General features: G+C 39.4%; 1 protein-coding gene across 1 annotated transcript; it reads right to left on the reverse strand.

Annotated features, from left to right (window-relative positions):
- Nucleotides 1-2035: 2035 nt before the first annotated feature.
- LOC104589473 (auxin efflux carrier component 2-like) lies at nucleotides 2036-6659 on the reverse strand. The gene is made up of 6 exons (XM_010247820.2): nucleotides 5244-6659; nucleotides 4852-5128; nucleotides 3219-3304; nucleotides 2963-3120; nucleotides 2788-2864; nucleotides 2036-2399 (listed from the first exon to the last, which is right to left on the reverse strand). Exons 1-6 carry the CDS (start codon nucleotides 6481-6483, stop codon nucleotides 2333-2335), a joined length of 1905 nt encoding a protein of 634 aa, XP_010246122.1. The 5' UTR covers nucleotides 6484-6659; the 3' UTR covers nucleotides 2036-2332.
- Nucleotides 6660-27654: the final 20995 nt, after the last annotated feature.

Here is a 27654-nt window from a genome sequence, read left to right on the forward strand (position 1 = left end):
ATCACGATCTGTCGGACTTGTAAATAGCCGACAGACCGTGTGAAAAAATGTGCCGATAGGGGCCTAAATCTAGAATAGTGTTTCCTATACAAATCAGTATGAATTTCATTGGGTGTAAATCGACATTTTCAATTATAAACCCAATGGCTTCATTGACCAATGCGAAATTGATGCTTTGTAAATCTCATTATGTAGTGGGCCGTGGACTGACATTGTATATCTATGATATCATCTTCTTCATTGGTCACATATTTCCATAGTTAATTCTACTATATATAACATAGGCTCTAATTTTGCTGCGAAGAAGATTACTGATCTCCTCTACACTTTGTTAACAAAAATAAATCTAGATCATTACTATCATTAATTCAATGTAGATAACCAAAACTCAACTATTTGCATGACTCACCATTTAAGACAAATTTCACTTTTGATTCTGCGAATCCTTTACTAATTTCGTCAGTTTTCATTGTCCTTAAGGTTGTGTTTGATTGCAGTATAATTTTATTTTCATTAATACAAATGCATGGGAGTGCAAATATAAAACATGAAAATTTTTGTTTAATTTTGTTTTGGATTTTACTTTATTCTTTTTCATGCCTTAATTTACTTCATTTATACTGTAATAAAACAAAATAAAATAAATTTTAAAATAAAAATAGGTCAGAATTTACACTCAAATCATTTACACTGTCATGGTTTTGCATCAGTGCAAATTTATTTGCTTTGCAACCAAACACAGCCTAATTCTCAGTTTGGAAGCAGTACAAGTACAAATATATAGAAAGCAAAATCTTATATTTTGTATTATTTCCTATGTATTTATACTGTACATATTTGTACTTTTACTGTTTCCAAATTGAGCCCAAGGTTCAGGACATCAAAATGATAATATGTATTGATAATCATCATCGGCCAATCTAAATGGCCAAAGTGCTCCTGTCTTTGTATGATCTTAGCTCAAAAGCCACATGGGGCAGTAGTAGTGAGTCTAATGACCATTTGATCATAGTTTTTCTGTTACTAGTACAAACATTTAGACTCATAAGCATATGTTATGATTGAATACAGTTACATTTTCTATCTATCTATCTATATATATACACTAGGCATAATTATATTTCTCACAACAAAACATTAGGCTGCGTTGGGAAACAATGCAAATGGAGTGTAAATCCCAGTTCAAGGTAAATTTGCACTCTGGTTCACTTTTGCTTGTATTTGGCAACATTACATTTATGCATTGACAAATGACAGAAAACACATTTTTCCAATATATATTTACATTGATAATAAGATGTAAAGTACATCAATAAAAAAGAAGTAAATTTACATTCAAGTGGGCTTTTGATAAAAAACGACATATGCTTTATTGGAATTTGTGTTTGCATCCATTAAAGTTAAAAGTCAGTAATGTAAGAAGATAAATTTGCCAGCGCAAAACTAACCCAACTTTACAATTTATATGCACCGTTTTACACTCTACATATTTGCATTCACACTTATTTGCATGGTTAATTTCCAAATGCAGCCTTAGCAATGTAACTTTGTCATTGTCTTATTGATTGAAACACAAATCTTAAGGTAGATGTATTGAACAGAAACAAAACAGAGAAAATAAGTGACAAAACTTGTATTTTCTAAACACCCCATTTTCAATTTTTAGAAAATCGTATAATCCAATCAGTAAGTTAGAAAGTTAGAGCATACAGCCGTGACAAACCTTTTCTCTTTCTAGTTTTATTTATTTATTTATTTTATCTTTACTCAAGGGAGCACATGCTAATGAGAAGGTCAAGACACGTACAGTTAATGTTTACTTAGGAGCTAAATTTATTTATAAAATAATAGAGGTTTGAACAATACATTGAAGCTACCCTTCTCTTTTGACGCCATGGTTTTTCTTTATTTAAATCGAACACATGTATTGGGAGTTAAATAATTCTGATCGGGTTCACTTTTTTATTACATGGTTTCTTTTTAATCTTCAAGCAAAGTTAATGAGTTACCAAAGTCAAAGATAAGCTTTCTCTTCCTTAATTTTCCATAGTTTTTTTTTTTTTAATCACTCTCTACATGACTGACCGAGAAAGATACTCAAAAGTAAAAAATTGGCGACAAGTATTTAAAAAATTAGAAGCTGTTGGTATTTTCAAAACCCAACGGTCACATGCACTGAAGCACATAAGACCAAGTTGTACACTGAAACCCATGGTCTATTTTAGACCAATTTGTCATCTAATTACCTCAGCCTGTCTTAGTGATGAAATGGTATCTGTTTCAACGTGTGTCTTCTCCTCTGCTGATCTGTCTTCTCTTCCCAAAACTTCCTTTAGAAACCGAGAAGAACGTAGTAGAGTATTGTTATGGGTAGTGCAACCAGCATTCCAAAAATGACCCTGCACCAACAAATTAATTAGGGAATATACTTCAGTTCAAAGATTTGTTTTACTTAATGGGTTGTTTGGCAAGTCTTGTTAGGTAAATGATCGTCTAGTATATAAAAAGACGGGTTGATTTTTTAGAGTCTTGTCTTTAAAGATCAATACCGTTTGATTTGCATCATAGTCTATTGGGCTGTTAAAGATAGAAGTTTCCTGATTTTCGTCTTTTCGGTCTTTCCATGCAGCCTTTATATCTTTTGGTCTACACGATGCCAAACAGAAAAAGATCATTTTTTTTATGTTTTTAATTTTTAGCAGACCAAAAGATGCACCGAAAAGACTGCCAAACACCACCTTAAATTTCAATATCTTGAGCTGTTGTATTTGTGATGTTTTAACTTACGCGGTGCTAAGTATGTCAGGATGAACATTATATTCTTTTGCAAACACGAAGGGGACAATCCCTTGCGGAAGAGCGGCCTGTAAACAAGAAAGAAAGACTAATAAGTTTAAAAGATTTATGTATAAATTCTTTTAGGAATTAGGGTTTAGGGTTTCCTTAAGATTTAATTCTGTACCTGAACAATTGCAACATGCAATAGAACTCCCCTAATACCAATAGTGATTGCAGTCGCTGCCATTACTGCTGGCCCTGTCAAAAACCTAACTGCCATGGAAAATGTGGCTATGGTTTTGCCACAAGCTATGATTTTTGGTTGCAGAGCCATGAACAAGCCTGTCCAAGAAGCAAACGGGATTAAGCAGTTTTAATATCTAATAAATAAAGTACATGGTTGTTGTAACCAAAAAGTTAATTTGGCTATAGAAAAATACCTAGACTAAACATAGCCATCCCCAGGCCAGCATTAGATAATATGGTTATCGACCCTCTCACAATTGAAGGCATTTGAATGTTCCATCTGTCAAACAAAAATTATTCAAATCGTTTAAGAAATATTTTCATGGTTCACAAGATATATATGTATATACATCATGTGGGGTGGGTTGAGATCTAAATCAACCCACCCCACATGTATGTATGTATGTATGTATGTATTTGCTTGTATAAAAAAGAATTAAGAAAAGAAAGGAAAAGTGATGAGAATATATAAATTCTAACAATTAATTAAAAAAATATTGAAATTGCTAATAAGGATTTACAAGATTTATTAGTGTATAAAATAATTTGGCTGAACTGTAGGATGACATATTGCTTACTTTGGTGTATAAAATAATAAAAAATAAAGTATTCCAGGGTATAATAACCAACCCAACTTCACCTCAGTCATTAAGGAGCTTATGGAAGGGCTTTCCACATCGCTGGTTTTAGCTTTTTGAGTCAGGGCTTACCTGGAAAGCCAATAAAACAAAACACATTCCAACCACCTACCAATACAATCTGACACTATCATACATGGCGGGTCCTACTTTTATGGTGAAATATACGGTCTCAGATCATGTTGGTAGGTTGTTGGAACCTGTTTTGTTGGCAGGAGGCCCCTTGCCTATAAACAAAGGTGGAAAAACAGAAAACTGATAATTACTTTTTTGGCCAATTATATTTTTCTCGGTGCCTTAAATATTCATCACTCAAATCCATAACTGATTCAGTTCAGCCATTTCAGCTGTTATCAAATAAGAAAATTATTAAAATGATGGTAACATATTGATTTTTATATCAAATTACTTATTAAGAAACCCTACAGTCAGTCGTGCATTTATCATATAGAATTAGTTGAGTGGCATGTGCATTTGCATGTGCAGAGGAGGCAGAGAAAGAGGAGAGATGATTATGGTGAGAGAGATGAATGTACTAAAATTCCTGCATGGTTTTCTGGACATGAAACAAGACAAGCGTTGGGAGTATATAATAAAGACAAGGGAGATTCCTGGTTGAGTCATCATTCATTTTAGTAAGGGGAAAATTAACAAGAGGATATTATTTTAATTCCCTATGCCAACTATGTATGGTGTAGGAAATCTTTTTTTTTTTTTCTTATTTCTGTTGTTATGCCCAGCAAGTCCTAAATCCAGCTAGTATAAACCCTAATCTTTTTCTCCCTATTATGACAAAGTTTTAGCCTATCATTATCATGCTATCCAAAATCCAATTAGATAAATGATTGATTAAATAAAACAAAGATGTAAATGAAAGAAAACAAGATATATAGTATGTTTTGACTTTGTAATAGAGTACGTACAAAAAGAAAGGAAAAGTAGAGAGAAAAAACTATTTCAGCTTTGGTGTAGCTCTCCCAAAAAGTTATAACAGTCAATAGAAAGTGTATGGAATGCCTAATTAACCATTATTCCTGTAGTAGTTGGTTAGAGGTGGAATGCAAAGAGGATCCCTATTCCCTAGTGGATTGGAGAAAAAAAATTGGTAAGAACTTTATTCAAAATTAAATAATTTCAACATAGGTAATTTTCCCCTTAGTAGACCTTGTCTGAGATTTTATAGGAATACCTGAAAGATATTAGGGACCACACCAGCCCAAAGAGACTTGAGTAAGTGTTTGGATTCCTTATAAGCTTCCTCCAAACCATGATAAGAATGAGTCTGGTCATGACACTTGCAGGGGGCATCTGGTGTTTCTTTTCACCCTCTCCTCCTAATTCAACCTTCTTCTGGCTCAAATGGGGAGATCCAGCTGCCGGATTCTTGGGAACATCTTCTATGTCAAACTCTCTATCTCTCCCCATTTTTGTAAGTGGGCTAGCATTTTCATTGAAATCATGCATACCTGTATCATAGAACATGAAAATTTTCATCAGGAAATGAAAGAAAGAAAACCCAAGAAAGAAAACAATAAACAGATTATACTTTTGAGAGAGAGAGAGAGAGAGAGAGATTTGTACCTCTTGAAGCAGCTATTTCTTGTTGAAGAACGGCTTTGGAAGAATCAACCACCCCAAAATCAGTAGAAGTAGCTTTATTAACGACATGTTTGAGATTTCCTTCTGAAACTGGTGATGCACTTGAGCTCCAAACAAACATGTGGAGTTCCTTATTATTAGGCGCACCACCACCACCACCACCAGTAGCTTCCTTCTTCTTGGCGCCACTGGTTGACCCTGAAAACATTGGGTTCGGAGGTGGGTAAGAAGAAGGCAATCCATTGAAGAGCTCGCCACTCATACTCCTCCCTCCTTTCCTCTTCCCGAACCTCATCTCCTCCTCAAAATTCGAGGCCCTCGGCGTTGCCCCTCTCGAGGACTGCACGGAATAAACTTCCCCAGCGCCACCTTGAAAACTGTTTGTGTGACTGTGACCGTGCTTTGGACTCGGCATCTTACTCGCAAACATGGCATAGAAGTCGGTCTGGTTGAAGCTCGAAGCCCTTGGCGTTGGCTCTCGGGACGACTGGACCGAGTAGATCTCGACGCCAGTGAGGTTGGACGCTCTTGGGGTCATTGAGATTGAATTTAGTCCATGGGATTTGTTGTAAGAAGATATCACCGACGTTGTTGTCGATCTCCTTACGACCACATGGAGCTTCCCGTCATCTCCGATCTCAGCATCGGCCTGCAATGGCTCTCGACCATTAAGTGAAACAACGTCGGAGTCAACCTTGAAGGAAGTGATGGAGCCAGCAGTTTCTGGGAACTGTTCTCCGATGAGGAGCTTTGCACCTCTGTATTCAAACATGAAGAGCATAAGAGTATACCAGATCACACTCTGCAACACCACAATTTGCACCATGAGAGTCCCAGAGAACTCTCCATACATGGCCTTAAGGAGGGGAATGCCCATGACAAGAGTGTTGGGGAGAGTGGAAAGGGAGAAGAGGGTGATCATCCATTCAAGGCTACCATTCTTGCTGAAGGCCTGCCAGAGGAATAGAGCAAAGAGGATCACAATCTTTTGCAGAGAGTCTGCTGCAATGAAGCGGTAGTTCATGGCGTAAGGGTCGTTGTTGGAGATGAAGTGAAAGGAAAGGAGGGGGACGGCGAATACTGCCACAAAGCGGTTGATGCCGGAGCATTGATCGGGGGTGAAGATCTTCCACCACCGAACTGAACCGTAGGCAAGGATCATGGCAACATAGAGTGGTACAATTGCTGCCAACACATCGTAGATGTCCTTGCCGGTGATCATGGTTGCTGGAGAGACGAGGACGGAGATGTATGTAGGGTCTTACAGCTTATAATATCGGAACACAGAGCAGTCCAGTACGGGATGAACTGTTCCAATATCAATGAAAGAAGGAAGTGTAAATAGAAAACAACCAGGGAGAGGGTAGAGCGTCCCTTGAAACTTGAAAGGAACCTAGAGTAGAGAGAGAGAGAGGAAGCAATAGAATAAATAGAGAGGAACCGAAGAAGAGAGCTTATAAATCGATACTTTGTTGAGCTGGTATCAGCTGTAACAAATACAATGAACTAAACTAACTTCGTAGCACTAAAATAAAATGCCGAAACCCCGGTTAACGAAGTCCAGATATGCTGTAACAATTCCTGTGAATAAAGCCTATCCCATAATACTTTTGGCTGTCTAGCTTCGACAGCCTGTACTGTTCACATGTTGTCTCCCAACTACGGCTGTAATCCGATCGGATTGAGCAAAATCTGAATCGAATCTGATTATTGAAAATTTGCATCCGAATCCAATCCGAAATTCAATCGGATTTAAAGAATAAAGACCTTTGTATTTGAATTAGAATCAAACCCTAATGGATTAGGATTGGATTTAGATTTAATCAGTCTCCATTTTAATTGTTTAAAATATAAAAAAAATTAATTACTTTTCAAATTTTATATATAATAAATTAATGTATGTATAACATACTGAATTTATTATATATAAATTCATTGATTTCGGTTTCAAAATTGTGCATGGATGGTTATTCTATTTTGTTCAGTAATGTGATTACTATTAAACAGAGTAACAAATTCCTCACATATGGAGAACTTCAGACTGGTCTCTATGTTGTCCATCATTCTCTAAAAACAAATTTAGCTGAAACTATGTCAGAAATAATTCCCAAGAAGAGAACATGTGAAATAGTTAATCCCATGTGACTGTGGCATTACCGACTTGGCCACATTAACATAGATCGTATCACAAGGTTGGTAAATGATGGTCCTTTGGATTTTCTAATTGTAGAAGATCTTCCAACCTGTGAACCTTGCCTTCAGGGTAAGATGATGAAACAACCATTTATAGGTAAGCCTAAAAGATCTACAGGCATGCTTGACCTAATACATACTGATGTATGTGGTCTCCTGAATGTTATGACACATAACCAACAGGTTTATTTTATAACATTTACTAATGATCATTCATGGTATGGTTACATGTACCTAATGAGACATAATTCTGAATCCTTTGAAATGTTCAAAGAGTTAAGGCAAGAGGTCGAGAAACAGTTGAGGAGACAGATCAAAACCCTTCGATCAGATCGATGAGGTGAATATCTCTTTGATGAATTCAGGGATTACTTAAGGGACAATGGGATTGTTTCATAGTTAGCTCCTCCCACTACACCGCAATTAAATGGTGTGTCAGAGAGGTGGACCCAAACTTTATTAGATATGGTCTAATCACTTCTCTTACACTCAGAACTACCTACATCTTTTTGGTGGTATGCATTAGAGATTGTGGTATACGTGCTGAACCGGGTTCCAACCAAATCCATTCCTAAGACTCCATATGAACTATGGACCGATAAGAAACCAAGTGTAAGGCACCTATAGATTTGGGGTTGTCCAACACATGTTAAAAGAACAAGTGCTGACAAATTGGAATTCAAGACTAGTCGTTGCCTATTTGTAGGCTACCCCAAAGGTTCTGTAGGATATCTATTTAGTGACCCAAAAGAGCAAAACGTGTTTTGTAGTCGAAATGCCATTTTTTGGAAGAAGATTACATCCTGAACAATCATCATCAGGAAGTTGTTCTTGACAAGGAGAGCTCAGGGGTAGTGGGAGATGTCCCACAAGCTCTAGATAATAACCAACCTAGAAGGTCTACTCGGGTATCCAAGCCACCATTTCGTTACGGCTATGACCAAGAAAGTTACTTGGTGGAATCCACGACTAGTGAGGAAGATCTCGTGACTTATACAGAAGCTATGTTGGATATAGATTCCTCGAAGTGGGTAGATGCCATGAAAGCCAAGAAGGACTCGAAGGAAACTAATAATAACTCTATATTTTGATGCCTTAAGGGCATCATTTTAGGGGTATTTTTAGACCTTAGACTAACTAATCTGTACCCTTTTGTGGTTAAATTCAATGTTGTGACCTCTAAGGGTCCTTGTGAAAATTTTGGTTAAAAACCTTGCCCCGGATACAGTTAATCCCACGTGCTTGTGGCATTACCGACTTGGCCACATTAACATAGATCGTATCACAAGATTGATAAAGGATGGTCCTCTAGATTTTCTAAATATAGAAGATCTTCCAACTTGTGAACCTTGCCTTCTGGGTAAGATGACGAAATGACCAATTAATGGAAAGCCTGAAAGATTGATAGGCACACTTGACCTTATACATACTGATGTATGTGGTCCCGTGAATGTTAGGGCACGTAACCAACACGTTTACTTCATAACATTCACCGATGATTATTCACGGTATCGTTACGTGTACCTAATAAGACATAAGTCTGAATCTTTTGAAAAGTTCAAAGAATTCAGACAAAAGGTCGAGAAACAGTTAGGGAGAGAAATTAAGACCCTTCGATCAGATCGAGGTGGCGAGTATCTCTCTAATGAATTCAAGGACTACTTAAACGGCAATGGGATAGTATCACAACTAGCTCCTCCTGCTACACCATAGCTAAATGGTGTGTCAGAGAGGAGGAACCAGACTTTATTAGATATGGTTTGATCACTTCTCGTACACACAAAATTACCCATATCCTTTTGGGTTTATGCATAAGAGACTGCGATATACGTGCGATATACGCATTAGAGACTGCAATATATGAGCTTTGGATCGGTAAGAAACCAAGTATAAGACACTTGAAGATTTCGGGTTGTCCAACACATGTTAAAAGAACAGGTGTTGACAAATTGGAATCCAAGACCAGCCGTTGCCTATTCATAGGCTACTCCAAAGGATCTGTGGGTTACTTATTCTATGACCCAAGAGAACCGAAGGTGTTCTGTAGTCGAAATGCCCATTTCTTGGAAGATGATTACATCCTGAACAATCATCGTCAAGAAGTTGTTCTTGATGAGGAGAACTTAGGGGTAATGGGAGATGTCCCACAAGCTCCAGTTAATGACCAACCTAGGAGATCTACCCGGGTTTCCAGGTCTCCAGTCCGTTTCGACTATGACCAAGAAAGTTACTTGGTGGAAGCCACGACCAGTGAGGAGGATCCCGTAACTTATACGGAAGCTATGTTAGACATAGATTCCTTGAAGTGGGTAGATGTTAGGAGAGCTGAGATGGACTCAATGGAGACCAATGGAGTCTGGACTCTGGTAGATCCGCCCCTTGGGGTAAAAGCAATTGGTTGCAAATGGATCTATAAGAGAAAGAAGGGCTCCAAGTTACGGGATCCTCCTCACTGGTCGTGGCTTCCACCAAGTAACTTTCTTGGTCATAGTCGAAACGGAAGCTATGTTAGACATAGATTCCTTGAAGTGGGTAGATGTTAGGAGAGCTGAGATGGACTCAATGGAGACCAATGAAGTCTGGACTCTGGTAGATCCGCCCCTTGGGGTAAAAGCAATTGGTTGCAAATGGATCTATAAGAGAAAGAAGGGCCCCGATGGTAAGGTTGAGACCTACAAGGCTTGTCTTGGGGCGAAAGGGTACACTCAAAAATAAGGAATCGATTATGAGGAAACTTTTTCGTCAATGGCCATGCTTAAGTCCATTAGGATCCAGCTAGATGTACCAACGTACCATGATTACGAGATTTGGCAAATGGATGTCAAAATAGTATTCCTGAATGAAGATATCTATATGCAGAAACCACAAGGTTTCATAGATGCGGGTCAGGAACACATGGTATGTAAACTAAACCGATCCATTTATGGACTTAAGCAAGCGTCTAGGAGTTGGAACATCAGGTTTGACTCTACCGTCAAACAGTTTGACTCTGAGCAAAATCCGGATGAGCCCTGTGTTTACAGAAAATCCAGTGGGGATAAGGTTACGTTCCTAGTTCTGTATGTAGATGACATTCTACTCATTGGGAATGATGTAGGAATGTTGACTACAGTGAAAGTATGGCTTTCACACCAATCTCCGTGAAAGATCTTGGAGAAGCCTCCTACATATTGGGTCTTCGACTCTATAGAGATAGATCGAAGAGGATAATAGGATTATCTCAATCTGCTTACATTGACAAAATAGTCAAAAGATACAGCATGGAGAACTCCAAGAAAGGAAATGTTCCTTTCAGGCATGGAGTCACTCTCTCCAAGGGTATGTCTCTCAAGACTCCCGAAGAGATTGAGGGCATGAAGGGCGTTCCCTATGCCTCAGTCGCAGGGAGCATCATGTATGCCATGCTGTGCACTCGTCCTGACATTTCTCAGGTAGTGAGTGTGGTAAGCAGATTCCAGTCAAACCTAGGGCAGGAGCATTGGACCGTTGTGAACAACATACTAAAATACCTTCGAAGGACAAAAGAGTTTTGTCTAGTATTCGATGGTAGTTCACTACAGATTCAGGGGTATATTGATGCCAACTTCCAATCAGATCCAGATGATAGAAAGTCTACATCTGGTTACATTTTCATGATAGGATCGTGTGCTATTAGCTGAAAGAACAGCAAACAGGGGTCCTAAGTAGTAAGAATAACGGTCCATAACCCAAGCTGAACACATTGCCGTAAGTGAGGCTGCCTAATGAATGAAGGTGTTCATTCTGGAATTTGGAATTCAGTACATCACCCATTCCACTATTGTATGACAACACTAGATCTATGGGAGATTGATATTAAAAGGTAGCATCAGTGGAGAAGGTGGTAGACCCATTGACTAAACCACTGATACAAAAAGTGTTTTATAAACACGTGGAAAGTCTGGGACGCCGGTGATGAGAATAAAATCTATTATATTTTATCACCTAATATTCTGTCTTTTATACTGAATTAATACTTAATTAGACTCATATTTCTTGTATTTCGGTTCAGGGCATGAAAGAAGGCATCAGGAGCAAAGAAAGACAAATCGGATGATTTTTCACAGTTTCGACATTGTTCAGTAATCTGGGCCTAACTCATGTATCCGAACTCCGATTGGGCTGATTCAAGACTCACTAGAAGGATAAGAGAAAAAGCCACAACTTTCATGTCTTGGGATTTCGCAGAGTCGGCCTATATTGAGGTCAAATCCGGGCCCGAAGTCGGGGAAAATTCATAGGAAGGCCCAATCCGCAGCTGAAGCCCAACTTGCAGAAAAGCCTAGCTGAAGCCCAATTCGCAGAGGAGGTCTAATACGAATCCAAGAACAAGAAACTGAGAAGAGTCCTTCCAGAACTGAATTCTTGATGTAATCTTAGAAAGATAAAGGGATTGAGTTCATTAGATAAAGAGATAAGAGTAGGATTAGAATAGGACTTTCTATTCTTGTAAGATAAACTTCAAGAGGAAGTTGGAGACCACCCCCTCCCCTTTAAGCTATATAAATGAGGGGGTGGACCAGCTTTGGAATCACTCAATCTCTGGGGGATCACGAACTGAACTGAGCTATCTATCAAGAAAGGAGAAAACGAATCAAGAACTTGGGGAAGGAGATCGAGAATTCAAGAAACTTCAAGAAGAAAGTGGCGGCAAGAAGAGGAGATCTCAACACCTTGGGCGAATTCATGAGTTCTTTCTTTCCCTTTGTTTGCTTTAATTCTTTTATCATGAACTGATTTGTTTCTTGTTAGGACTGTAGAAAGCCTAACCATGTTAATGAATATATTTTTATCTTTATGATTTATCCAAGATTGTGATTTCTATATAGTCTATGAATTATTGTGCTTAATGCAATTAAGAGCTTGACCACCTCTTAATTGATTTGTATTATGTGAATGAATCAAGAGAGGAATTCACATAATTGACTGAATAATTCATGGTGTGAATTGAATAGTATATAGAGATATATATACATGATTCATCTGAATTTAATGGTTTTTCTTGGACTTAATGCATTTCCATCTTGAGAGCTCTACTTGAGAGATCGAAGGGTTACCTGATGGACATAGTTTTAGTATATCTCGAGAGAGAATATTAAATAAAATAGGAAATACCTCAGCTTATGGGAATGACAAATAATCTTGGTAAATCAAATCCATTAATATTCATTACATTGGTTAGGTGGACCAAAAGCCCTAGCAATTTCATCCATTGCATATTCGGTTAGTGATCACCCTTGCTTTTATTTTCTTTTTCTAGTTTTTATTTCCAGTAGTTCTTGCTCAAGTCTGAATTTTGATTGTCCAAATAATTAGGGAAGTCTGTGGTTCTAATACTTATTTTGTTAAATCCCCGTGGGAACGATATTTTTATACTACTTGATAACTAGTACACTTGCTAAGTTATATATTTATAGCTATCAGCCGGCTTATACCAGATTGGACCTAAGTGCAAGGGGGAGCTGTTAGACAGTGTTAGCCCTTAACTCCAATCAGAATGATGTACATTATGACATTTAATCTAAATGAATAAAGTACATATTTGATTCATGTTATTATGGTGTGTTTCTGTGTAATACCCTTAAACTGAACACATATGAGACTAGTGTTAGCTTAGAATCTTCATAGCCGTTGGATAGATCTAGGGAGATTTATCCTGCCAAGGCTGACACTGATGTGCCACCAAATTGGTTGGGTGGCTTGTCTCAACTGCCAAGGTGAGACCTGTGGTATTTGCAGTGTTGGTTTTCTTGAAACCCTGAACCAAACCAGAATTCCAGTATTGCCCTGGACCTTGTAGATAGATGGGCAAAACTGGAATGTTACACCTGACCCCTAGACTTGATTATGATACAACACTAGGTGTCGGATTGGGCTGTCTTTGATATGCCAATCAGTGAGATCCTTAGAGGGGGTCAAAAACTGGGTATGTTGGGACAATCCGAGAATTCATCTGAGTGGGTGATCATAGAGATCGGATCAGCCCCTTTGTCGAACAAAGTGAATGATCAGGGATGCACTCTCTCTGATGGAAACCAAAACTGCCGACAGTTGATTTCAACCATTGAAATTTGTTTTGCAAAATATATTTATATAGAGATGTACATATATATATTATGGTTTCAAAATGTTTGCAAAAGGTTTTAATTCCCGGGATGCATGTATGTAGAGAATGCAACACTGTACCTTGCAGCCAAGGGAGAGGTCCTCTCTAGTCGGGCAGTGTTTGATCATTATGGGCTGAGAGGTTAAGTGTAAGACCATTGAGGGTAATAACTGATGGGCTAATCTTCCATCTTCCCACAGTCCTTGGGTTTTTATATGGTGGCTTGACCCAAGGACCATTTAGTGTAAATGTTGGGCCCATTAATAGCCCATGGTGATGGACTCAGGGGTTCACTGTCTCCTACAGTGAATTCAGCCAGGCCTTGTAACAGAGGTTGAGTTGAACCCTTGTGGCTGATGTGTAGATCAATGTTTGGGTCCCATGCCATACAATGATATCCAACTATGCAGCAGTTTGGAGGGTAAGTGAGCAGATACACTTAATGGGCCTAAAAGTCCAATTCAAACTGGCTTGATGTGATTAATTAAAGGGGGGCAGTTCTGTGATTTAGATAAGGAGATAGGATAAGGGATTATCGCTATCCACTCAGAGAGTCCAGATCCAAATAAAGATTTGGATCAGGAAACTCCTAAATAGATTAGGAGGGCTGATCTTTATCTACAGATAAGATAAGGGATTATCCTTATCTGTTAAAGAGAGTGCAGATCCAAATACAAGATTTGGATTAGGAAACTCCTAATGGGATTAGGAGAACCTCTCTTTAAGGTTATAAATAGGAGAGCAGGGCGAACCCTCAGAACACACAACAGAAATCATCTGAGTAACTGCTGATTTCTAGAGAGAGACAACATAGTCTGACTACACTGTCTCTTTCTCTCCTGCTCTTGCTGCAATATCAATTCGATCTCCACCTGTGGGAGCGATTAAGAAGAGTTCTTGATATTACCTTTTGAAAGAAATGGTAATCTGAAGTCGTGCTCACTAGCCCTCCATCAGATTCTTGCTGAAGAACCACCCTACTGATTCTGCTTCATCCTGCACCGTGTCATCTTTGGTGGAAGCAGTCTTTGGATCTATCCTTGGGTGTGAACACCTTCATTGGAGTTTATTACTACTTTGTATCAGGTATATCCCTCCACTCCCTTTTGGTTTCAGATCGGATCTGGTTTAGGTTCAAGATTGATCATTGAAAATGCAGTTTTATAAAATAGGGAATGCGATTCACACATGGGAGAGAGAGAGTAATTTTTAAAATTTTGCCCAACTTTCCTGTAGGGTTCGGCCATCCACATGATGGATCTCTCATCCCTTCACAACCATCTAACCTTAGGGCGCCACCTAACTCCTAATCCCCACCATTCAACCTTTAGCCACTAGATCTCAAACCTCTATTTCACTTTCTATCTTAGCCACTCACCCTAGGGCACCAACCACTGCTTTTAATCTCCACCTTTCAGCCCTAGGCACCCAAATCTCCACCATTCAATCCTAGGAGCTTAAATCCCAGCCCTCTATACTTATAGGCGCCCTCTCCTCTGTATGAAAAAGACACCAAGGGCCCTTGAGAAGGGGTTGGTTAGCCCAGTTCACAAGGCCAAGGCTTCTTGAGGGGTTCAAGGGTCACAGGAAGGAGGATGTGCAGTTCTTGTTAGGAGGGGTTCCTGCAAGCAGTTCGTCCAACCTGCAACTACCGCCACTAGAGCTGATCCACCATTTTTATTTTGTTTTAGTTTCTTTCTTCAATTTTTTTAGTAATTTAATTTATGCTATTTTTTATTTTGGTTTGATTTAATTTTTCTTTTTCTTTGTCTTTTGCAGATCTGAATTCGCCTAGTTCAAAGCTAAGGTTCGAGGGCTAAATGGAGGAGGAACGACTTGTAGTTTGTCTTCCCGGCAAGCTACCACCACTGGATCCGAATTTCAGCATATTTTTATTTATTTTCTTGTTAGTTTCAGTTTTATTTAATATTTGAATTTTATTTCTTGTCTATTTTCAAGTCCGAATATTTAATTTTAGGATTAATAAATTTTATGTTCTTATTTTCTCCAAATCCCAAATCTGTTTTCTTTTTCTTATTTGTCTAGAACAAAATAGTAATTTTTAACCTTGCTTCCCTGAGGATTCGACCCCTTCCTCACCACTAAATTACATTCTTTATTTAGTTTTGGGGATTGGAAAAATATAAATTATTAAACTAGTGCCCTAGGTGTTTGACGACGCATCCCGAACGCACCAACCAACAAGGTCTAGACTCTTGTAGACCCGCCCCCTGGAGTGAAAGCAATTGGTTGCAAGTGGATTTACAAGAGGAAGAAGGGCCTAGATGGTAACGTTGAGACCTATAAAGCTCATCTTATGGCGAAAAGGGTACACTCAGAAAGAGGGAATCAACTATGAGGAAATCTTTTCGCCAATGGCCATGCTTAAGTCTATTAGGATCCTACTACCTGTAGCAACATACCATGATTACGAGATTTGACAAATGGATGCCAAAACCACATTCCTGAATGAACATCTTACTGAATATATCTATATGCAGCAACTGCAAGGTTTCATAGCTGTAGGTCAGGAACAAATGGTGTCTAAACTAAATCGATCCATATATGGACTTAAGCAAGATTCTAGGAGCTAGAACATCCAGTTTGACTCTACTGTCTAATAGTTTGACTTTGAGCAGAATCCGAATGAGCCCTGTGTTTCTAGGAAGGTAGTGGGAGATAAGGTTACGTTCCTGGTTCTGCAAGTAGATGAAATCCTACTCATTGGGAATGATGTATGGATGTTAACTATGGTGAAAGTGTGGCTTTCACAACAATTCTCCATGAAATATCTTAGAGAAGCCTCCTACATCTTGGATCTTCGACTCTATAGAGACAGATCAAAGAGGATAATAGGATTGATGTACTTATTGACATTTATTATAAATGAATAAAGTGCATAATTGATTCATGTTATTTTGGTGTTTTTCTATGTAATACCCTTAAACTGGACACTAATGAGACTCGTGTTAGTTAAGAATCTTCACAGCTATTGGATAGATCTAGGGAGATTTATCTTACCAAGGTTGACACTGATGTGCCACCAAGTGGGTTGGGGTGACTTGTCTCAGCTGCTAGGGTGAGACCTGAGGTACATGTAGTGTGGATTTTCTTGAAACCCTGAACCGGACTAAATTCTAGTATTGCCCTGGACCTTGGGAGACAGATGGGCAAAACTAAATTGTTACACCTGATCCCTAGACTCGATTATGGTATTGCACTAGGTGTTGGATTGAGTTTGTCTTTGATATAACAATCAGTGAGATCCTTAAACGGGTCAAACCTGGATATGTTGGGGCAGTCTGAGAATTCACCTGAGTAGGTGATCATAGTGATAGGATCAGCCCCTTTTTCGGACAAAGTGAATAATCGGGGAATGGACTCTCTCTGATGGAAACCTAAACTGCTGGCAATTGATTTCAAATTGTTAAGATTTGTTTTGCAAAATATATTTATATAGAGATATGCATATATATTATGGTTTTATAAAATGTTTGCAAAAGGTTTTATTTCCTGGGATCCATGTGAGAAGAGAGTGCAACGCTGTACCTTGTAGCCAAGGGAGAGGTCCTCTCTTGTCGGGCAGTGTTTGATTATTAAGGGCTGAAAGGTTAAGTGTAAGACCATTGAGGGTTATACCTAGTGGGCTAATCTTGCATCTGCCCATAGTCCTTGGGCCTTCACAAGATGGATGGACCCAAGGACCATTTAGTGTAAATGTTGGACCCATTGAGAGACCCTTAGTAGAAATAAGGGGGCAAATTCTACAGAAAGATCACTTTTTCTATAATCATTCTCCACCTCTTGGAGTGATCAAGAATTGTTCTTCATATTGTTTCTTGGTGAAGAAACAATCTAAAGTCGTGCTCACACAACCCTACACGATTCCTGCTGAAGAATCATAGGTTCTTGCTGAAGAACCCTTCATGTTGATCCTACCTCAACATTCGCTGTGTTAATTTCAATGGAGACGGATTTGGTAACCTCTTTGGGCATGAACACCTATATTGGGAGTTACTGTTATTCCTTTTGAACACCGACTTGCTTCCTTTTCAGTGGAGGCAGATTTAATAATCTTGCATTTTGATGCCTTAAGGGCATCAATTCAGGGGTAATTTTGGCCTTAGAATAGTGAAAGTGTACCCTTTTCCCAGTTAAAATCAATTATGTGACCTCTGAGGGTCTCTGGGCAAATTATGTAGAAAATTGGGAAGTTTTCTAGGCTGAAGTGCAGTTTTTGGGAAGCTGGTGTGAAGACCAGCTGAGAGAGAGAGTGTTTTTGTAAAGAACTGAAAGCAGGAGGGCACCTCCTAGCTGTTAAACCCAGTTTGGCGCCCATCCTACTGTATTAGCATGCTCCCCACGCCTTAGTAAACGCTAGGGTGCCTTTTAACCCATTCTTCTCACTCTTAACAAACCCTAGTCACCCCTAGCTGCTAAATCCTCACCTTCCATCCCTTCTAATCTCCACCATCCATTCTAGGGCACTCTCTTTTTAGCATTCTAACCCTAGGAGCCACTTAACTTCTATCTTCATCATTCAGCCTTTAGCCATTAAATCTCAGCCTTACATAATATTGGGTGCCTTCTCCTTTTCTTCTCAGCCTTAGGATCACCCTAGAACTATCCTAACCCTTCATTCTAAACCCTAAGGCACCCTTATTTTTGCTAGAACCCAGTTGCCGCCCCCTCTTTCTCTCTAATTCCAGTTATATCCACCATTCTCTATAAAAAGGACCCCAGGGGCCCTGGAGAAGGGGTTGATCAATTCACCCAATTAAAAAGGCTAAGGTTTCTTGAGGAGTTCAAGGGTTGTAGAAGGGGAGGACGCCCAGTTCTTGTTAGGAGGGGTTCCTGCAAGCTGTTCAATCATTCTACAACTACTGCCATTGGATTTGATCAACCATTCTTTTCTTTTCTTTATTTTCTTTTCTGTTATTTTTATTTCTGCCATCTTTTAGACTTAATTCTTGTTCATTTTTCTGTTTTGCAGATCTGAATTCGTTCAGTTCAAGGTTAAGGTGTCTTGAGGGGTTCGAGGGTTGTAGAAAGGATGGATGCCCAGTTCTTGTCAGGAGGGGTTTCTACAAGCTGTCTAGCCGATTTGTAGCCACTACTGGATCCGAATTCTGGATCAACTTTGTTTATTTCTTTTATTTCTTTTGTTAAGAAGCTTCTGTAGTTGATTACGTGTCATTTCAATACTTGGGTGTCAAACTGACTTTGGTGTCGAGGTGCCAAACTGCTGACTAGGCTCCCCTTACTGATTTGTCATCTTGCTAGTAGCCACGTGACCTTTACTAACTAAGTCGGGCCAAATCACTCCTCATCAGAAACTAATCTAAATCAAAACGAATTTGAATAGATTGGATGCTCTAGACTATTTGACAATGTATGCCCTTAGCTCCAATCATCATGATGTACATTAGGACATTTACTGTAAATGAATAAAGTACATATTTGATTCATGTTATTATGGTGTATTTCAGTGTAATACCCTTAAACTGGACACTAATGAGAATCGTGTTAGTTTAGAATCTTCACAGCCATTGAATAGATCTCGGGAGATTTATCTTGCCAAGGTTGACACTGATGTGCCACCAAGTTGGTTGGGGTAGCTTGTCTCAACTACCAAGGTGAGACCTGAGGTACATGCAATGTGGGGTTTCTTGAAACCTTGAATCGGACCAAATTCAAGTATTGCCTTGGACCATGGAGACAGATAGGCAAAACTGGAATGTTACACATGACCCCTAGACTTGATTATGGTACTGCACTAGGTGTTGGATTGGGTTGTCTTTGATATGCCAATCTATGAGATCCTTAGCGGAGGTCAAAACCTGGGTATGTTGGGGCAGTCCAAGAATTCACCTAAGTTGGTGATCATAGTGACAGGATCAGCCCCTTTGTCGGACAAAGTGAATGATCGGGGAAATGCACTCTCTCTGATGGAAACCTAAACTGCTGGTAATGGATTTCAAATGTGTTTGAAATTTGGTTTTGCAAAATATATTCATATAAAGATATACTTATTTATTATGTTTTCAAAAGGTTTTAATTCCCATGATCCATGTGAGTAGAGAATGCAACACTGTACCTTGCAGCCAAGGGAGAGGTCCTCTCTTGTCAGGTAGTGTTGGATCATTATAGGCTGAGAGGTAAAGTGTAAGACCATTGAGAGTCATACCTGATGGGCTAATCTTGCATCTGCCCACAGTCCTTGGGCCTTCATAAGATGGCTGGACCCAAGGACCATTTAGTGTAAATGTTGGGCTTGTTAAGAGCCCATGGTGATAAACTCGGGGATTTACTGTGTTCAACAGTGAATTTGACCAAGCCTTGTAACAGAGGCTAGGCTGAACCCATGTGGCTGATGTGTAGATTAATGATAGGGTCCCATGCCATACAAAGAGAACCACCAAGCTAGCCAACATTAAAGGGAAGTGAGACTGAAAGCTTAATGGACCTAAAGACCATTTCGAACTAGGTTAATTGGATTAATTAAATAGGGGTGAATTTGGGTATTGATCAGCAGATGAGGATAACAGGATAATTCTTATCCACTTAAAGAGTCCAGATCCAAATAGAGATTTGGATTAGGAAACTCCTAATTTGATTAGGAATAGCTTATCTTGATCTGTAGATAAGATAAGGGATTATCCTTATCACTTAAAGAGTTCAGATCCAAATAAAGATTTGGATCAAGAAACTCCTAATCAGATTAGGATATCATCTCTTTAAGGCTATATAAAGAGCAGGTCGGACTTGAAAATAAAAGAACATAGTTTGACTATTTCTGCCTTGAGCTTTCTCCCTTTGCTCTTGCCGCACTACCCTGTTCGACCTCCATTTCTTGGAACTGATCAAGATTTGATCTTGATATTATTTCTTGCTAGAAAAAACAATTCTGAAGCCGTGCTCACTACCCCATTCTATTATTGCTGAAGAATCAAAGGTTCTTGGTGAAGAATCACCTGTTGATCCTGTGTCATCCTAAGCTGTGCCATCTTTAGTGGATGAAGGATTTGGTACACTCTTTGGGCATAAACACCTGCACTAGGAGGAGCATTTTTGCGAGGATTCCGTAACATGTATACCTCTTCCTAATATTGGTTTCAGATTTGGTCTGGTTTGGTTACAAGAACGAAGCTTGAAAATGCAGTTTTCTAAATTGGGAATATGATTCTCGGATGGGAGTAAAGAAATTTTTTGAAATTTTGCCCAACCTTCCTGCAGGGTTCGGCCATCCATATGATGGATCTCCCATCCCCTTCAGTGGTATCAGAGCTAGGTTCAAGTCTTGAACCGGATTAGATCAGATTTGGATCTATGCAAATGGGCAGAAGGCGTTCTACCCGATTTGCGCAGTTAGCGTTTTTTCTGGGAATTGGTTCCCAGATTATGGGTGAATGATCTTGAAAATAAATCTTTATTATTCTGTTATATTTATGGAATTGTTCTGTGAATGTTTTTTGAATTCTTAGGTTGCACGTGTGATGGAGATCGAATCTTTTTGGTGCCAAGATTAGCGCACCCTGCTATTTCTTTTCTATTTGATTTGGTTTGTAAATATTTTATTTATTTATTTTTATGCAAATTGTATAGGAATTCAATGTGATGTAGTAATATAAAAATTAGGTCGTTCTATCTTATTTTCATCTAGAGATTGTTGGAGTGCACGACAGAAGAGAAGAAGATTTCACAGAAAGAAGTTCTGCGATTTGAGATTTTGCAGATTTTGATTCTGCAATCTGCGATTAATTTTTCTTTGTAGGTTTGTAAGATGTCCAAGATTATCACAGTGCATCCCTCTGATTTCATTTTCTTGATAATTTTGATTCTCTAGATTTAATTTATTTTTCAGATCATTATTCTTGAATTAAATCTTGAACTTGACACCAAAACTTGGACCGATTTGTTCCAGAATGGTCCAAACTGGTTGGACCAAATTCTTGGTTCGATGGGGTTGGTTTTTCTGACCCAAATTCGATTTTGGCTAGAGGGTTGATGGCCCACTTCAAGTTTAATTTGGCCCACCTTTGTAAAACCCAGTTTTAATATGTTAAAACTACATCAACCCTGATTCAGCTATATGGGCCAAACTGCTTTTTGCAGTACAACCCATGTACCTAGATAATGTTATATGATTATGTTATGGGCTCTAATGGGCTGATACCTTTTAACCTAATTAATTTAAGGTATTACAGATATTTTAATTGACTGGATCAATTATGTGTTTGTTTCATGCATGTGATGTATGGATGTGTAATGTGCTACGCACATGGGCCATAAGCACTTGGCCCATGTTAATTCGATAGTGGCTCTTCCGCACACCATGGCTGAATGCACATCATTGCCATGGTGTCCATAAGATCATTGGATGATTTCCCTACTTGATGGGCCCCACATCAGCTTCCTCCCCAAGAGGAACCGTGTGGAACCCTAGCCGTTTAGGGCCCATTTAAATATGACTTTGAGAAAGTCAGTGGGAGCCACTTTGGTTTGACCTAAATAAAACTAGGGCATAATTATTCACTCGCTCCTGAGAAATATAAGTGCATGTGATAGGGAAATTCATATGATAAACTTTATAAAGGCCTTCCATCATTAGCATGAAAATGGGTCATTCAGTAATGAGGGATGCACCATAAACTTGGGCTACGCATTTGCTGTTGGATCTGTTGGATTGTTTCATAAGATGATAGGGGTGTCATAGACCGATGTGGGAGGGGCCTATCCTAAAAAGGAAAACTCTCTCACGGTACCTTGGTGTTCACGAATATGATGGGTAAGCACTTACTGGATAGAAAGGTTTAACCTAAAATGGCAATGAACCTTGTCTAACTAAGGCCAAAGGGAAAGCTCATAAGATGAGTGGATATGATCCTTCATAGAAGGTGGTGGGGTTATGCAGCTAAAACAGTTGACTCCATGCATTGTATGTGGTTTCCCATATTTCTAGAGACATATTTCGCAGTCTCCGTCACTGAGATAGGAGGGAAATCTCAGAGATGAACAAATGGAAATGGAACATAGATTAAAAGCCATTTCTATGTAGATAACATGAATCAAATCAGGTTGTTGACTAATATTTGCTTTGCCTTTTATCAGAAATGGCAAATGGATAATTTTTCAAACTGTTGGATGATAATATGCTTAAGGGCCCAAATTACATTGACAGGTTCCGTAACCTTATGTTGGTTCTGACGTCCGAGAAATTGGACAAGGTTGCTAAGAACCCTACTCTGGATCATCCGTGTTATAGGGCTTCCGAGGCCTGCAGGAGGAAATATCAAGAAAGGGAAGAGAAAAACTCTCTTGCCCGGTGGTACATCATAGCCTCCTTAGATAACCAGATACATCGACAGTTCGATCAGATCGAAGTGTCGAAGGATATCTTGGGTCGTCTAAGGATCACATACGAAGAGCAGAATCATTCTACTCATCAAAAGGTCTTAAAGCAGTTTATGACCACTCAAATGTCCAAGAACCAGCTAGTTCATGACCATTGTCTTTAGATGATGGGATACATTAATGAACTAGTGGCTCTTAGATCTGGGCTATATCATGTCACCAAAGTTAATGCCATCTGAACTCTTTGCCTCCTTCGTTCAATCAGTTCATCATGAACTATAATATAAACAAGCTAAATGTTGGCCTTCAGGAACTTAGCAATATAGTGTAGAGGGCCGAAGAATTGATAAAGAAGGATGAGCCCATGCCCATGCTTATTGAAGGTGGCAAATCGAGTAAGAAAAAGAGGAAGGCAAAGAAGAAACATCAGAAGAAGGTTAGCAAACTTAAAAGGTAGAAGAAGGACAAGGCATCAAATGCTTGTCACTTTGGTAAGCAGACTGGCCATTGGAAGAGGAATTGTCCTCACTACCTGGTCTTAGACAGTTGTATGCCCTAAGCTCCAATCAGTTTGATGTACTTATGATATTTATTGTAAATGAATAAAGTGCATATTTGATTCATGTTCTTGTGGTGTGTTTTTGTGTAATACCCTTAAACTGGAAACTTGATGAGACTCGTGTTAGTTTAGAATGTTCAAAGCCGTTGGACAAGTCTGGGGAGATTTATCCTGCTAATACTGACATTGGTGTACTGCCAAGTGTGGGGGTGGCCTGTCTCAGCTGCCAGGGTGAGACCCAAAGCACATACAGTGTAGGATTACTTGAAACCTTGAACCGGACCAGATTTCCAGTATTGCCCTGGACCTTGGAGATTAGTGGAATAAACTGAAAAGTTACACCTGACCCATAGACTCGATTATTATAATGCACTAGGTGTCGGATTGGGTTGTCTTTGATATGCTAATCTGTGAGATCCTTAGAGGGGGTCAAAACCTGGGTATGTTGGGACAGTCCGAGAATTCATCTGAGCACCCGTCCCCTAGACTCGATTATGATACTGCACTAAGTGTCGGATTGGGCTGTCTTTGATGTACCATTCAGTGAGATCCTTAGTGGGGGTCAAAAACCTGGGTATGTTGGGACAGTCCGAGAATTCATCTGAGTGGGTGATCATAGTGACAGGATCATCCCCTTTGTCGGACAAAGGTAATGATCGGGGATGCACTCTCACTGATGGAAACCAAGACTGCCGGCAGCCGATTTCAACCATTGAGATTTGTTTAGCAAAGTATATTTTATATGAGATATAAAAGTATATATATTATGGTTTCTAAAATGTTTGCAAGAAGGTTTTAATTCCCGGGATCCATATAAGTAGAGAGTGCAACACTGTTCCTTGCAGCCGAGGGAGAGGTCCTCTCTTGTCAGGCAGTGTATGATCATTATGGGCTGAGAGGTTAAGTGTAAGACCATTGAGGATAATACCTGATGGGCTAATCTTGCATCTTCCCACAGTCCCTGGGAGTTACAAGGTGGCTTGGCCCAGGGACCACTTAGTGTAAGTGTTCGGCCCATAGAGTTCATGGGATGGGCTCAGGGGGTTCACTGGGCTTTCCAGTGAATTTGGCTAGGCCATGTATCAAAGGCTGGGCCAAACTCTTGTGGTGGTTGTGTAGATCAATGATTGGGTCCCACGCCATACAAGGAAGCCCAACTGGGCAGCAATTTGGAAGGCTAAGTGAGCAAATACTATTAATGGGCCTAAAAACCATTTCAAACTGGGTTGATTTGATCAGTTAAAGAAGGGGAAAATCTGTGATTAGATTAGTAGATAGGATAGGGTCTTACCCAATCACTCAGAGAGTCCAAATCTGAATATAGAATCAGATCTAGAAACCTCCTAATCAGATTAGGAGAGGGCTGATCTAATCTACAGATAAGATAAGGATTTATCCTTATCTCTTAAGAGGAATTCAGATCCAAATATGATTTGGATCAGCAACTACTAATGGGATTATGATCTGATCCCTTTAAGGTTATAAAAGGAGAAGGGGGCGGCAGCTATAGAAGATCAATCACATTCGAAATTCAGAGAGACAACACAACACCTAGTGAGACTGAGTTGTTTTCTCCTTGCCACCTCCTTCCTGCCGCCGCCATTACTGCCAATTCGATTTCTTGTTTCTTGCAGGGGTGATCAAGATTGGATCTTGATATCAATCTTTGGAGAAAGGCTGATCTGAAGGTGTACTCACTGCCTCCAGCGAATTCTTGTGAAGGGTTCAGTTCTTTTGGAAGAACATTGCTGATTCTGCTCCATCCTACACTTTACCATTTTCAGTGGGAGTAGTCTTTGGATCCTACCTTGGGTGTGAACACCTCCATTGGGAGATACTGCTTCTCTGTATCAAGTATATCCCTCTCCTGATTCTGGTTTCAGATCTGGTTTGGTTTATGGTTCAAGATTGATCCTTGAAAATGTAGATTTTCTAAAACAGGGAATGTGATTCCCAGATGAGGGGAGAGGAGATTTTTGAAATTTCGCCCAACCTACCTGCAGGGTTCGGCCATCCATATGATGGATCTCTAATCCCTTCAGTGGTATCAGAGCAAGGTTCAAATCTTGAACCGAATTGATGTAGATCTGAACCTATGCAAATGGGCAGAAGGCGTTCTACCCGATTTGCGCAGATTAGGGTTTTATCTAGAAAATAGTTTCCCAGATGGAGGGCGATTGATCTGAAATTAAATTTTATAAATCTGAATTTTATTTAGAATTGTTCTTTATAATTTTCTTAATTTATGGGTTGTTCATACAACTGGAGATCGAAATCTTGATTGGCTCAGAAAACTACGATTTACAGTTTCTTGATTTATTACATTTGGTCTGTAAAATATTTTTTTTATTTTTAGACTGAATGTATAGGATTCGATCTGATGTAATATTAATAGAAATTTTAGGGTTTTTGTTTTAATTATTTTTAGATCGAAGATGGCGACGCAGGAAGGAGATTTCCTTGATGGGGATATCGCAATCTACGATTTGTAGTTTATGAAACTGCATTCTGTGATCTAACCTCTGTTTTGCAGGATGTGATGTGTGAACAGCCCTTCTTGGCTGATTCTTGCTTTTCTTTGATCAGTATTTAATTTCAGATCATTTTCTTGAATTAAATCTTTAATTAAAGATCAAACCCTAGACCCATTCGAACCAGATTGGTCCAAATTAGTTGGACCGAATCTAGGGTTCGATGGAGGCTAATTGTCAGCCCTAATTTCCCACTGATGGGCCTAAGGATTGATAATTAATTAAGAGTTTAATTCGGCCCAACCTGTATGGCCCAGTTTTAAATTGTTAAAACTACTAAAAGCCCACTTTTGCAAGAGAAGCTATATGGGCCGAACTACTTAACCCTAATTCGGCCCATATACAAATATTTAATTGATTGGATCAATTTATCCCTGCATGTGATGTATGGATTTGTGATGTGCAACGTTCATGGGCCATAAGTACTTGGCCCATGCAGATTTGACAGTGGCTCTTGCGCACACCATGGCTGAATGCACATTATTGCCATGGTGTCCCTAAAGATCATTGGATGATCTCCCTCTGTGGTGGGCCCCACACCTCCTGAAGGGATATGTGTGGAATCCTAGCCGATTAGGGCCCACCGAAACCTGGCTTTGTGAAAATCAATGGGAGCCACTCTAGTTTGACCTAAATTAAGCTAGGCTGTAATTATTGTTCCCTCCAGCAATATGAGTGCATGTGATAGGGAGATTCATATGATGAACTCTCTAAAGGCCTTCCATCATTAGCATGAAGATGGGTCATTCAGTAATGAGGAAACGCACCAGAAAATGGGCTATCCATTTGCTGCTGGATTTGTCTGAGTGTTTCATAAGATGATAGGGGCATCATAGACCGATGTGGGAGGGGCTTCACCAGAAAATGGGAACTCTCTCACGGTACCTTGGCGTACACGAATTTGATGGGTGAGCACTTACTAGACAGAAAGGTTTAACCTAAAATGGCTATGAACCTTGTCTGACAGAGGCCAAAGGGAAAGCTCATATGATGAGTGGATATGATCCTTCACAGAAAGGTGGTGGGGTTTTGCAGCTGAAACAATTGGTTCCATGCACCCTATGTGATTTCCCACATTTCCAGAGACAAGTCGTTGTCTCCGTCATTGTGATAGGAGGGAAATCTCAGAGATGAACAAATGGGAATGGAACATAGATTAAAAGCCATATCTATGTAAAGCCATATCTATATAATGAACATGAATCAAATTAGGTTGTGGACTGATGTTTGCTCTTTTATCAGAAAATGGCAAACGGACAATTTGCAAAGCTTCTTGATGACAACAAGCTTAAGGGCCCAAACTATGCCGACTGGTACCGAAATCTTATGCTGGTCTTAACCTCTGGGAAACTGGATAAGGTGGCCAAGAATCCTGCCCCGGATCGTCCAGGAGATAAGGCTTCTGAGGCCCGAAGGAGAGAATACCAAGAATGGGAGGAGAAAAACTCCCTTGCCTGCTGCTATTTCATTGCCTCATTGGATAATCTAATACAGAGGCAGTTCGATCAGATCGAACTTGCCAAGGACATATTGGACAATCTCAAGACAATGTACGAAGAGCAGAATCGTTCTACTAGATAGAAGGTCTTGAAACAGTTCATGACCGCACAGATGTCAAAGGGCCAACAAGTT

The sequence above is a fragment of the Nelumbo nucifera genome, chromosome 8, assembly GCF_055504915.1.
Source record: "Nelumbo nucifera cultivar China Antique chromosome 8, China Antique-T2T, whole genome shotgun sequence".
Classification (NCBI taxonomy): Eukaryota; Viridiplantae; Streptophyta; class Magnoliopsida; order Proteales; family Nelumbonaceae; genus Nelumbo; species Nelumbo nucifera.

Bases quoted from the DNA above. Each gene is read 5' to 3' on its own strand.
- LOC104589473 (XM_010247820.2), bottom strand. From the start codon at position 6,483: ATGATCACCGGCAAGGACATCTACGATGTGTTGGCAGCAATTGTACCA. The intron at 5,129-5,243 runs GTACAAATCTCT...TCTATGATACAG, and splicing joins AGAAATAGCTGCTTCAAGAG to GTATGCATGATTTCAATGAA. The intron at 3,305-4,851 runs GTATTCCTATAA...TTTGTTTGACAG, and splicing joins TGGTCCCTAATATCTTTCAG to ATGGAACATTCAAATGCCTT.